The sequence below is a fragment of the Adiantum capillus-veneris genome, chromosome 3, assembly GCF_014529385.1.
Source record: "Adiantum capillus-veneris isolate H3 chromosome 3, ASM1452938v2, whole genome shotgun sequence".
Taxonomy (NCBI): domain Eukaryota; kingdom Viridiplantae; phylum Streptophyta; class Polypodiopsida; order Polypodiales; family Pteridaceae; genus Adiantum; species Adiantum capillus-veneris.
The window spans coordinates 118,122,444-118,133,908 of record NC_140933.1 but is presented as its reverse complement, the minus strand read 5'-3'; the positions used below and the strand labels follow the sequence as shown (position 1 = coordinate 118,133,908).

At 42.5% G+C, this 11,465-nt stretch overlaps 1 protein-coding gene across 1 annotated transcript; it reads right to left on the bottom strand.

Moving 5' to 3' along the window:
- Positions 1 to 1,257: 1,257 nt before the first annotated feature.
- On the bottom strand, positions 1,258 to 6,922 carry LOC147461571 (uncharacterized). The gene is made up of 4 exons (XM_086509082.1): positions 6,081 to 6,922; positions 5,577 to 5,607; positions 5,217 to 5,426; positions 1,258 to 4,827 (listed from the first exon to the last, which is right to left on the bottom strand). The coding sequence occupies exons 1-4, from the start codon at positions 6,605 to 6,607 to the stop codon at positions 4,807 to 4,809; spliced, it is 789 nt and encodes a 262-aa protein (XP_086365208.1). The 5' UTR covers positions 6,608 to 6,922; the 3' UTR covers positions 1,258 to 4,806.
- Positions 6,923 to 11,465: the final 4,543 nt, after the last annotated feature.

Here is an 11,465-nt window from a genome sequence, read left to right as displayed (position 1 = left end):
GTTTTTTCCCGCATAGTTGTTCACTAAACACTACTGACTATCTCGGCACACCTCGACACCCGTTATTCCTGCAAAATTACCACAAACGACAGTGCTGGTGGACCCAAATTTTCACGTAATCTGCAAGCACCATGCATCATAACCGCCAGGCCATATCCCAAGCAACCTTCCGTTATCCTTTGTATTTTAATGACCGACCAATGCGAGGTTCCTAAAATCATCTTTGCTAATCCAAAGCATATTTCATGTGATCGTAACTGATCTTGCCGCCTATTCCAGTCACCCATCAAAACGAGCACTTTTTGGGTCAAAAAATCAAGCATCCTCATCCCCATTAGGCTTTCCATAGGGTCCTCATCGACCTTCATGCACCTTTGCGCAAACACAAGTGTCTGCTCTTTTTCACTACTCCCTATCCTCGTTCTAAACTCAGCACCAAACATCTTCCTCTGGCCATACCTTTTCTTTAACACCACCCATGACACATGTAGCCTCTCCTCCATAGCCGCACTCCGATTCCCTACCCAGCTTTCATCACAACTGTCATCAGCCAAAACGCAAACATCATCAGCTAACTGGATCATCATTGTCCTTGTTTTCTCACCTAGAAACTTCCTGTCCAAAATGCATGTGTCGAAAGGCCTTTGCTCGCCCATGTCCTAGATATCCAATACATTCTCTAACTCAATGGAATTTGTACAAATCTCCAGCTGAATATGGGGGTGCTTATCTCCAAGCTCTGGTGTGTTTTCATCGGATTATTCTTGGCAGTATAAGGCCATGATCTGGTGGAGAAAATGCAGTACTTGTGTGAAAATTGGTGGAGGCAAGGGAGCTATTAGTGAAGGATCTAACAGGAAGTTCTGGTCCTTATATCAAGCTCATCATTGGGTGGAAAAGAACAACCCAATGAAGGTGGTAGTTCCATGAGTAATTTGGCTCAGTCCGGAATGCATATGCCTTGCCAACAAGGGCTGCTATCTTTAACCAATTTGCACGTGGCAAATGTGAGGGAGCAAAGTGAAAAGAGTAAATGCCTGTAGCCTCTCCTCCATAGCCGCACTCCGATTCCCTACCCGGCTTTCATCACAACCGTCATCAGCCAAAACGCAAACATCATCAACTAACTGGATTATCATTGTACTTGTTTTCTCACCTAGAAACGTCCTGTCCAAAATGCATGTGTCGAAATGCCTTTGCTCGCCCATGTCCTAGATATCCAATACATTCTCTAACTCAATGGAATTTGTACAAATCTCCAGCTGAACATGGGGGCGCTTATCTCCAAGCTCTGGCGTGTTTTCATCGGATTATTCTTGTCAGTATAAGGCCATGATCTGGTGGAGAAAATGCAGTACTTGTGTGAAAATTGGTGGAGGCAAGGGGGCTATTAGTGAAGGATCTAACAAGAAGTTCTAGTCCTTATGTCAAGCTCATCATTGGGCGCAAAAGAACAACCCAATGAAGGTGGTAGTTCCATGAGGGATTTGGCTTAGTCGAGAATGCATATGCCTTGCCAACAAGGGCTACTATCTTTAACCAATTTATAGGTGGCAAATGTGAGGGAGCAAAGTGAAGAGAGTAAATGCATGTAGCCTCTCCTCCATAGCCGCACTCCGATTCTCTACCCAGCTTTCAACACAACCGTCATCAGCCAAAACACAAACATCATCAGCTAACTAGATTAGCATTGTACTCGTTTTCTCACCTAGAAACGTCCTGTCCAAAATGCATGTGTCGAAAGGCCTTTGCTGGCCCGTGTCCTAGGGTCCCATATTAGGCCTTTATGCCCATTGTCTTTCCCACATAACCCAGCTCGAGGAGTCACCGTCTCAACTCTAAGACTTTCACTGTCACACACCAGATCGTCGCGATTGTACATCGGACAAACCTCGTATACATCCACCATCATTAGGCCTCTCTCAGCCCTATTGCATGCCTATTTGGTGGGCTCATGAGCCGAAAGAAGAGCCAACCCTGGCCACCACTCGTAATCCCGATAGCACTCAATCTTTATACATGTCACAAACCCTCTATTCAGGGCTCAAAAAGGCGCTCATGGCCCATCAGAGTTCATAATCAAGTAGGTCCAAAACTCGGTTCTTCCATCCACGTGACTTCAACTTCACTTTAGTTTCGCTTCGAGAAAGCATCGGCTTCCAATACAACAAAACAAGCATACCCAAGGCTCTAGGTTCTATCGCCCAAAGCCGGCAAAACAATACATTTGCAAAAGAAAGTCAATTGCTTGCTGACCGACAAAAAGTTTCAGGTTCGATACTTTCAAACCGCATACGTGCATCCCTAACAAGAACCAACAGTTGTTGTCTAGCTCGGTGCACCTCGACACCTGTTGTACTTGCAAGTCTATTGCAAAAGGAAGTTTTGTTGGACCCAAAATCTAGTGCAATTCGCAAGCACCACGCATTGTAACTGCCAAATTGTACCCCAAGCAACCTTCAGTATTAATGACAGACCCATGCAAGGTTCCTAAAACCATCTTTGATAATCCAAAACATATCGCATCTGGTCGTAACTGACGTTGCAGCATATTCCAGTCACCCATCAAAATGAGCACCTTCAAGCTCAGAAAAACAAGTATCTTCAGCAACATCAGGCTTTCCATATGGTCCTCATCGACCATCGTACACCTTTGCGCATACACGAGTGTTTGCTCTTTTTGGCTACTCATATCGCCATTCCAAAAGACCTCGATGGTCGGCACAAAGCATCTTCCTCTGGCCATACATTTTCTTTAACGACACTCGTGACACCTATAGCCTCTTGAGTCTCTTCCATAGTCGCACTCCGATTCTCTATCCAACTCTCATCACAACAGTCACCAGCCAAATTGCAAACATCATCATCTAATGGGTTTAGTATTGCACCCTTTTCCCACCTAGAAACCTCTTGTCCAAAAAAGACGCGTTGAGAGGCCTTTGCTGGCCCATGTTCCACACATCCGATACATTTTCTAGCTCAATTGCATCAGCACAAAACTCAAATTGAACACGGGGGGCCTCTAGGGCTTCAACCTTATCACACATTAACTGGTGACTTAAATTCTTGCATTGGGATTTGAGATGTACAATGCCCTAGCAGAGAGAGGAGCATCTGCAATAGAAACAATCTAGAGCAGGCCAAGCTGTCCCTAGACATCTATCAGGAAACATTAACACTACAGTCCACAAGAAACTGGTGCCATCGCCTGCAAAGGGCTTATGTATGCGAAGTCACCCGGTCTCCGTAGAGCCAGGCGTGTTGTGCCATTGAAGAGTTTTGTAGGTCTTTTTTTCCATTCTAGGCAAGTACCAAGTTCGCGTAATTCGTAGGTGCTACACTATAACAAGCTTTTAGAATGCTGATGTATGTAAGTTGATCTAGCTCAATGCCAACCTGGTGCATTTGCTCAGGTTGGCAATGTGCAAGAGGAACAAATCTGCTTCAAGCCAACTCCCCTGCTGAGCATATGTTCCAATCATCATATTCTATAACACAACATTCCAAACCGGCACTCTTTTGAACACATTAAAGGCATCTGTAAGCTTTTGACATTGAACATACATCTCCACAAGACTGCACATCACAACAAATCTGCTTCAAGCCCACTCTTAGTAATATGCTTGTGAATGCATTTTCCTTTACTGAGAAATTGCAAACTTGCACAGGCTTCAAGTGCAACAACAAAGACTTGTCCGTCCATGTGCAAGCCCGACTTCCGCACCAAGTAATAATGTCTGATTGCCTCCTCACTATTCCCAGCTTTGCATGCGCAGATATAATTGCACTCCAAGAAAAAACATAGAATGTTGATGTATGTAAGTTGATCTGGCTCCATGCCAACCTGTTGCATTTGCTAAAATGCCTGAAGGGCCTCTTGCACATCGCCATGCTGAGCAAATCCAGCAATCACACCATTCCATGTTACATTATTCGGTTTTATGTCCATATCTTGCATCTGCTGTAGGACACAAATTGCCTCTTGCATTTTGTGCACAATCTCAAATTACAGCATTCTAAGTCTGAATGTTAGGTTGTAGACCCTTGCGCTTCATATTTTCAGTCAGTGCAATAACCCATGATGCTCCTTCAGATACAATACCATCTTTTTATTGCGATTTGGAGAAATTTACTTGTACTCCAAGCAAAAATATTCGGGTGTTGCAATTGAAAAACACTTTCTGAGATTCATGTGAGCTAGGTTGCCATGCCTAAATGATTCTTAACTGCCCTAACAAGCTCTTCCACAGATCCATTAAGTGACAGAATATCCCACTGCACAACACATGAAAGTTACCAAAACACACACAAGCCCTAAGCTTATGGTATACAAAAAAAGAAGAAAGTTATATTCAGTAAGAGGTTATGAAAAGCAGAAATGCAGTATGTAAGCATGTCCTAAGGTTGTATGACCCTTTTGAAGATGCCGCAGGTTGCTAGATATGTTAAAGAGGGTTCTTCAGTAAATATGTTATTTGAACATGCATTCTAAGACTACCATTATAGACCACCACAATATGCACTCTTGAAAAACCGTTTTACTTGCATCTTTGCGTCTATCAGGGTTGGATAGGAACTCAAACATGACATACGGTAGAGCAGGCAGCCAGAAGGATGATGTGGCACTAAGGATCATTCTGAAAGTGTTATAGGGGTTCATAAGAGGAGCATTTTCTCTCATCATTACTCTTTCCTCAGTTTTGCCTTTGAAATCTCCCATCAGAGTAACCCACCCCAATGAGGAGCTCACATTGCAGCAGAGTTGCTTTGTCATGCTCTGCCCCAACTTCAGGAGTGCTACTTTGCCTACTTCCTCACTTCCAAGCCCTGCACTCATATAAACACATTGTAAGCTGGGCTCCACACATCACACACATTATGTACACATACCATGCAGATGGCTGAATTGTTGCACCTCCTATTGAACCTTTTAGTGCTTCTCACCTCTGCTTGACAAGGTGTTGGCTATAAGAATAGCATGCCATGCACACTGCCTTTTCAAGGTTGCTAACCATCTTTGAGCACCGAAAGTTGTACCACTCATCACCAATGGCCTATAAGGATGCTGATGAATGCTATTATCAAATTCAAAGTGTTCTATCCAAGTTATCTGAGAAAATATTGTTACATTTTTTGCTTGGAATAGTACTTGGTTTGTACTGTTGCATTGTTACATTTCTAACATACATCAGAATTTTCCTTTGAGAGTGACTCACCTTTGACAATCCATTAGGTAGCAACTGGATCAGGCAACCCGCTGGCCTTTTCCGACATTTGTGTGCTATTGATGGTAAATCTCCTGGCAGGTTGTCGACAGAAACGTCGACCGCAGCCCACGTACCCTCACTTACCATCTTATAGGAGCTAAGGAAGTAGACTTGGTGAGTTGGTACAATTGGGGAAGGCACTTGGATATCAGCAAACATCTGCATGTTAAGATGCAAAGCAATATGAGTTATGTTTTTCCTGACGATTTGCGTCCACATAATTGCCTTTGCATATACACATTTTTGTAGTTTTTTTGCCATACACAACTCATGCTGTCAAGGTTAAGATATGCATAGATCGTTGCATACCAGGTGAAAGGCACCAACTTGGGTAATTGGGCTATTTCTCCCATATTAGCTTTGGTAACAATGCAAGGAAATAGCTCCATCCAACGTTTCTGAGACTTTGCCATGAAGATCACACTATCAAAGCAAATTCTTCTTGATTGCACAAAGCTTGTTTATCAGCAAGATAATTAGTTGAAACTTAACTTACCATATTTAGGAAAGACTCCCTCACAAAGTGTGCATTAGCAGTTTGAATAAAGCGAAGCAATTGAACGTCGCGTGCAGAGAAAAGTGGGAGAGAGAAAAGTCACGATGCCTCATCGCGCCTCTTCGCTGACGTTGCATAGCTGACCTTTGAGATTTTAAAAAATGATCATTGGGCTAACTGCCCTGAAAATGTTGCAATTAATGTACAAACGATGTGTTGAAGATTATCATTTCCTGTTTGTTTACATGGACAACATGGGCAGCATAGAGCAAATTACACGTGAACAAAGGTGGGCACACTATGAGTGGTGAACAGACGAGATATGGACAAAGCCAGGGGAGGGAGACAAGGAGTGTTGGTTACAAGGAGGGCGCGCAGTAGAGGTGACCTTCAGCAAGAGGGCGGTGCCCACAAAGAGCTCGCTAAGGTGGGGGCTGCTCTTCTTGGCACTCTCTAACATTTGCTCACAAGCAAGCCTCACTTTTGCACCAAAGCTAGGGTGCTCTAGAGAATTAGAAGCAGAAGAGTCGTTAGGAGAAGAAGCTCCTCCTTTTCTTTTTGTGGCCATCTTATCTGCAGAGAGGACGTTCCCCTTCTTACCTCCGTCATTGGTGCCATTGTCATCGCCCCCATTATCATTGTCGTCGTCGTCGTCTTCATTACCTTCCTCGGCAGAGCTGAGCTTGTTGTAGCCTACCTTATCCACCATGAGCACGCCATAGCTGGTTGGGCTGATGGGTCCATGAGCGGCTGTCCCTCCAAAGCATCTTGCGAATGAGGAACCCAAACTATAGGATCTTACAAGGCTTCTCCTCTTGGCAAGCGGCCCTTTGGAAGCATACATTCCGAGAGCGAAAAAGAGAGAGAGAGAGAGAGAGAGAGAGAGAGAGAGAAGCAAGTATATGTGTGCAAGTGCTAATTGAGAATGAGTGAACTAGCCCTGCAGCTGTAGAGATATGGAAGTGGGCGTTAGCGCATAGACTTTCTGCATGTATATTACTACACAGTACCGTTTTGCTACGCGTTGGGAGAGGAGCGCAAGTTAGCAGAGAGGAAGAACGGGCGGTGTGAAGTGGGTCATGAATAAAGACATGCTATTCTCTTGAGGGAGCGCTTCGATGCTGATGAACCGGGTGCTTGCTACTTGCGGCTCTCTTTAATGCTGCCATGTTGCTTGGGATTTCTTGCTTTCGACTTATCTAACCTCGTTCAAACGAAAGAACAAAGCAAGGTCGGTCATTCACAAAGAAAAAGCAAGCTCTCTATATTCACTACTACATAAAATCATAAACTCAATCGTGAAAAGGGAAGGGGAAGGGGTGATTTTTTTTTTTGGGAAAATTACCAAAATACCCCTCTAATTTGAGGAAATTCCCAAAATACCCTTCAAATTTCAAAAATTCTCAAAATACCCTTGTATCTATTTTAGTTGGATTGTTCAAGATTTTTTAATCTTCATTCGTATTTGACAATTGAGATCCGTTTTTGAGTGCTCAGCATGTAATTTGTCACCCGTTACCATCGCAAAAAAGGCAAGTATGTTAAAAAATAATGAAGCAATTCAACTCCAAAGCCTACTTAACCAACTCAAATTGTAGTTTTAGCATCTTGTACGATAGACAACCACTCTTCTTGTGAAGACCTACAAGAAAATTTATTTTTCGAGAAATTTACTCTCACAACTAGGGGTAATTTGAGAATTTTTGAAATTTGAGGGGTATTTTGGGAATTTCCTCAAATTAGAGGGATATTTTGGTAATTTTTCCTTTTATTATTTGTTTTTTGTTGTTGTTGGTGGTTTTTTTTTCGTGTGTGTGTGTGTGGGGGGGGGGGGGGGGGGGGGGAACACGGGGTGGGAGTCGTGGATCTACGATAGACGTCTTTTCGGCGGGGCGAGAGGCTTTGAACCGTCGGATCAACGCAATAGGGGGGGCAAAGATTTATAGCTTAAGAGTCGTAATGTTTTTAATGTTTCGTGATAGACAAGTTGGATACGGAGCACGAGTCCTGTGTGAGAGGTAAGGGGTTCGAGTCGCGACATGATTGACGAAGAGGTTGATTTTTTTGCATGACAGAGATGGGATCAACGATGGATTCAACGATGGATTGATTCTTCGTCGTGATCCCATGACTCTCACCCGTGGCCTTTATAGACGAGATTTTTTTTTTTTTGGGGGGGGGGGGGGGGGGGGGGGGGGGGGGGGGGGGTTTATAATTTTATATATATATGCACCTATCATGTGGTTCAAGAAAAATATATTTCAATTTCAAATATTGTTACATTCTTACTTGCATAGGGTAACATTTAGGGAACTTCAATATTAAATTTTATAGATTAAAAAAAAGTGTTATAATCATTAAAAATTCACTTTTAAAAACTCTTTAGACGAACCTAATCTAGCAGTTTTACATAGAACGAATGATTCGAGCATGAAAAGCAAGTTGGGTAGCCTTCTTGTGGAAAGCTGCTATTCAATAAACCATAAATTGACGTGAGAGGCGTGTCTTTTTTTTTTTTTAATGGAAGAAGATAAGGCCAATCAGAAAGTAAATAGGATGTCCAAGTTTTGTATGTCATTGTATATATGATAGCATATTGAAACGGTGTGTGTGTGTGTGTGTGTGTGTGTGTGTGAGAGAGAGAGAGAGAGAGAGAACACGCACAAGCGCTCAGTGTGAAAATAAAAGAAAATAAATTTACGTAAGCGTCGAAAGGACTTGCAGGCATAAGCCTCCCCCAAATGTTAATTGTAGAGGAACAGTGCCCTAATTCCTCTATTTTAGATAAATGCCTCTAGTGGTGGAGGAGGCCAATTGCCAATTACTAGGAATGTTAGCTAATATGCAACCCTCAATGTCAACAAGGGACGCTTAGTCCAAAGATTCCAAAAAACCAAAATTTTGAAAAGGCAAACATCAAAGATCCACTTGATAAATGGGTCTCTCTCTCTCTCTCTCTCTCTCTCTCTCTCTCTCTCTCTCTCCCCAAATATCAAGACCTAAGTTCAAGACTTATCCACTATGTGAGGCTCACTCTAGAACTAAGGAGGTTTATCGCCACATGGAAAGAAGAGAGAGAGGAGAGAGGTGAAGCAAAACAGAGAAAGAGAAAGGGTCTTTTGAAGCCATGCCCAATTATTGGTATATTCATGGGTATAGGTGGTATTGTGTGTGGGAAAGCTTGTGTACAAATATACCCACAACCATATGCTAGAGATTCAAAAAGACCCTACTTCAAATAGTGCATATTGTATGCCTTTACCACTTTTGGCTACCTCTCCATTTTGGAGCTCTCCATCATTCTCTATCAAGCTCAACCTCCACCGCCTTCTCAATCTTGCTAGCCTCCTCCTTCTTCACTGACCTCTATCTACATAACTTTTGTCACTCCTCACAGAAACCACCTTTCTCACTCCCTCAATCATGCCCTCTATGATTCCACCAATGCATGGGAAATATGCATCAACATGCCAACATAGGATGGGTACCATGCTACACTCAAAGATACAACATATTAAAATCATGCAATATTTTTACACCATGTAGTGCACACACACATGTATTATCCTAGTTGCTCCTGATCTTTTTAAAGAATGGCATGTACGATGAGGAATTATTAAGTTAGAATGAATCACGATGAGGAGTCTTGCTAGGGTTTGAACAGCGTTGTTACTGCCCTGATACATCAGTGTCAGTCTAATTACTTTTGTTTGTAAATAAGGATGGAACCTTTGAACCTTAAGGGTGTTTGTAACTAAGGATGGAACCTTTGAAACTTAAGGGTGTTTTACACCAGTGGTTGATGTTTTAAGGGGGTTAGTTTTAGGCGAGCAGTTAGTTTTTGACATTGTCTTGCAATTGGGCAGTTGGTCTTTCTCTTATGTAGTCGTATTGTTCTCGGTACTGCTTGTAAGCGCTTGTGTGTTGATGAACATTGAGTAATACAGTACCTTCTTCTCTCTATTCATGGTGTTCTTCTCAATATTCTCGTATGCAATAGTGTAGTGTAATATGCAGTTTTACTGTGTACCTATACCGAAATACTGTTAGGGTGGTTAGCCTCTAACACTTTGGCAATCATACCGAAATATTGTTAGGGTGGTTAGCCTCTAACACTTTGGCAATCATGCAATCGGTTCGAATTCAGCCTGAACCATATGGCAGTCAGGAATAAAGCAAGGAACTGATATGCAAGTAGACCACCTTAGGGAATTCTCCAATTGGGTAATCCTGCAGGAAGAGTCTGAGGAATATGCAACAAATTCTTGGAGGAGTTCTTCCCGAATCTGCCAGGGGAAATCAAAATTGCAATTGCTGACAAGGTAGTTACTTCATTTTTACCTTTTGGGGCATGCAATTACCTTCGTGTTACAAAAATGTGGTAGCTTTCAGGGTTCTAATAGGAGATATCAGGGACCTGCACCTCAAAGAAGGTTCCAGAATAGAAATCAAAAAAATATGCAACAGTCACCATGCAATTATTATGGGGTCATGAGACAGACAAGGACTTGATTGTGAACTCTGGTGTAGACATTGGAATGATAGGGGAATCCCTATTATCACGTACAACAATAACAATAATAATCGACCTCGAGAACAGAATTAGCCACTTCCACCACAACAACAATAAAGACCTCCAAGTCATGCTAATTTAGTGATTTTGGAGGAATGGACTAAAGAAGCATGGACTGAGGAAGAATGGATTGAGCAGAGTTCCCCAAAGACAAACAGAAAACTGATCAACAGGTGCAAGAGAGTAACCTTGCTCAGGAAACACCGAGGCATTATAATTGTGACTGCATGAATTGTATCCTAATTGAGGATATTCCAGAACCAGTGGATGTACTGATGCCACGTTGGTCACTAGGGCAAAGGCCAAGGTTGGAAAATCCACCTTGGAAGAAGTAGACAACTTGAACTGGAAAGATCAAAAGGTAGTAAGGACTGGGGCACTCAAGGAAGTGCACGGCTCTCAAAGAGGGGGTGTACCACCTGAGGATTGGAATTTTGTTATAAGATCATTGGATGACCAGGGAAGAAGAACTTCAAGATTGTACTGCAAGAATAGGTTGGTGGTGATGAATTTTATGAAGCTTTGTTGTCAGCTCCGATAACCATCATAGTAAAGCAAATGTTGAGGCTGGTACCTGCATTTTCACAACAATTGTTAAAGAGACTTACTAAGGAAGTAGTAGGAAAGAATCAGGAAACAGGAATGTATATTGAGGAAACTATTTGCATGGAAGCTTGTGAGGTTCTACCTTTGGATGTTGGTTACAAGGTACCAGTAGTTGGGGCTTCCATTGGAAAGGTGTTTTTTCCCGGTGTACTCTTGGATGGGGGGTCAAGAGTTAATATCCTCCCGGAGTCAACCTGCAAACTTTGAATCTCTTGAAGTGAGATCCAAGTCCTTTTCAAGTGAAAATGTCAAACCAAAGGCGGGTTCAACCTTTGGGAATTTTGAGGAATTTGTAGATCTCATTTGGGGGACTGCAGTTTGTAGCCAACTTTGTAGTACTTAGGTTGGAAGAATCTGTTTGTTCTTATTCAATAATGTTGGGAAAACCATGGTTAAGAGCAGTAAGAGTAAAGTAGTTATGGAGAGCAGACTCCATTGTGATCAAAAGAGAAAAGAAGAAAGTCAGAATGCAAATGGATACCACAAAGGTAATACCACCAGGTTTCACGGCACTGCATGCAAA

Excerpts from the sequence above, each read along its gene's own strand:
- LOC147461571 (XM_086509082.1), bottom strand. The coding sequence starts at position 6,607 with ATGTATGCTTCCAAAGGGCCGCTTGCCAAGAGGAGAAGCCTTGTAAGA. Across the intron at positions 5,427-5,576 it reads AAGTTGGTGCCTTTCACCTG|ATGTTTGCTGATATCCAAGT; the intron begins GTATGCAACGAT and ends CTTAACATGCAG. Across the intron at positions 4,828-5,216 it reads TACCTAATGGATTGTCAAAG|GGCTTGGAAGTGAGGAAGTA; the intron begins GTGAGTCACTCT and ends ATATGAGTGCAG.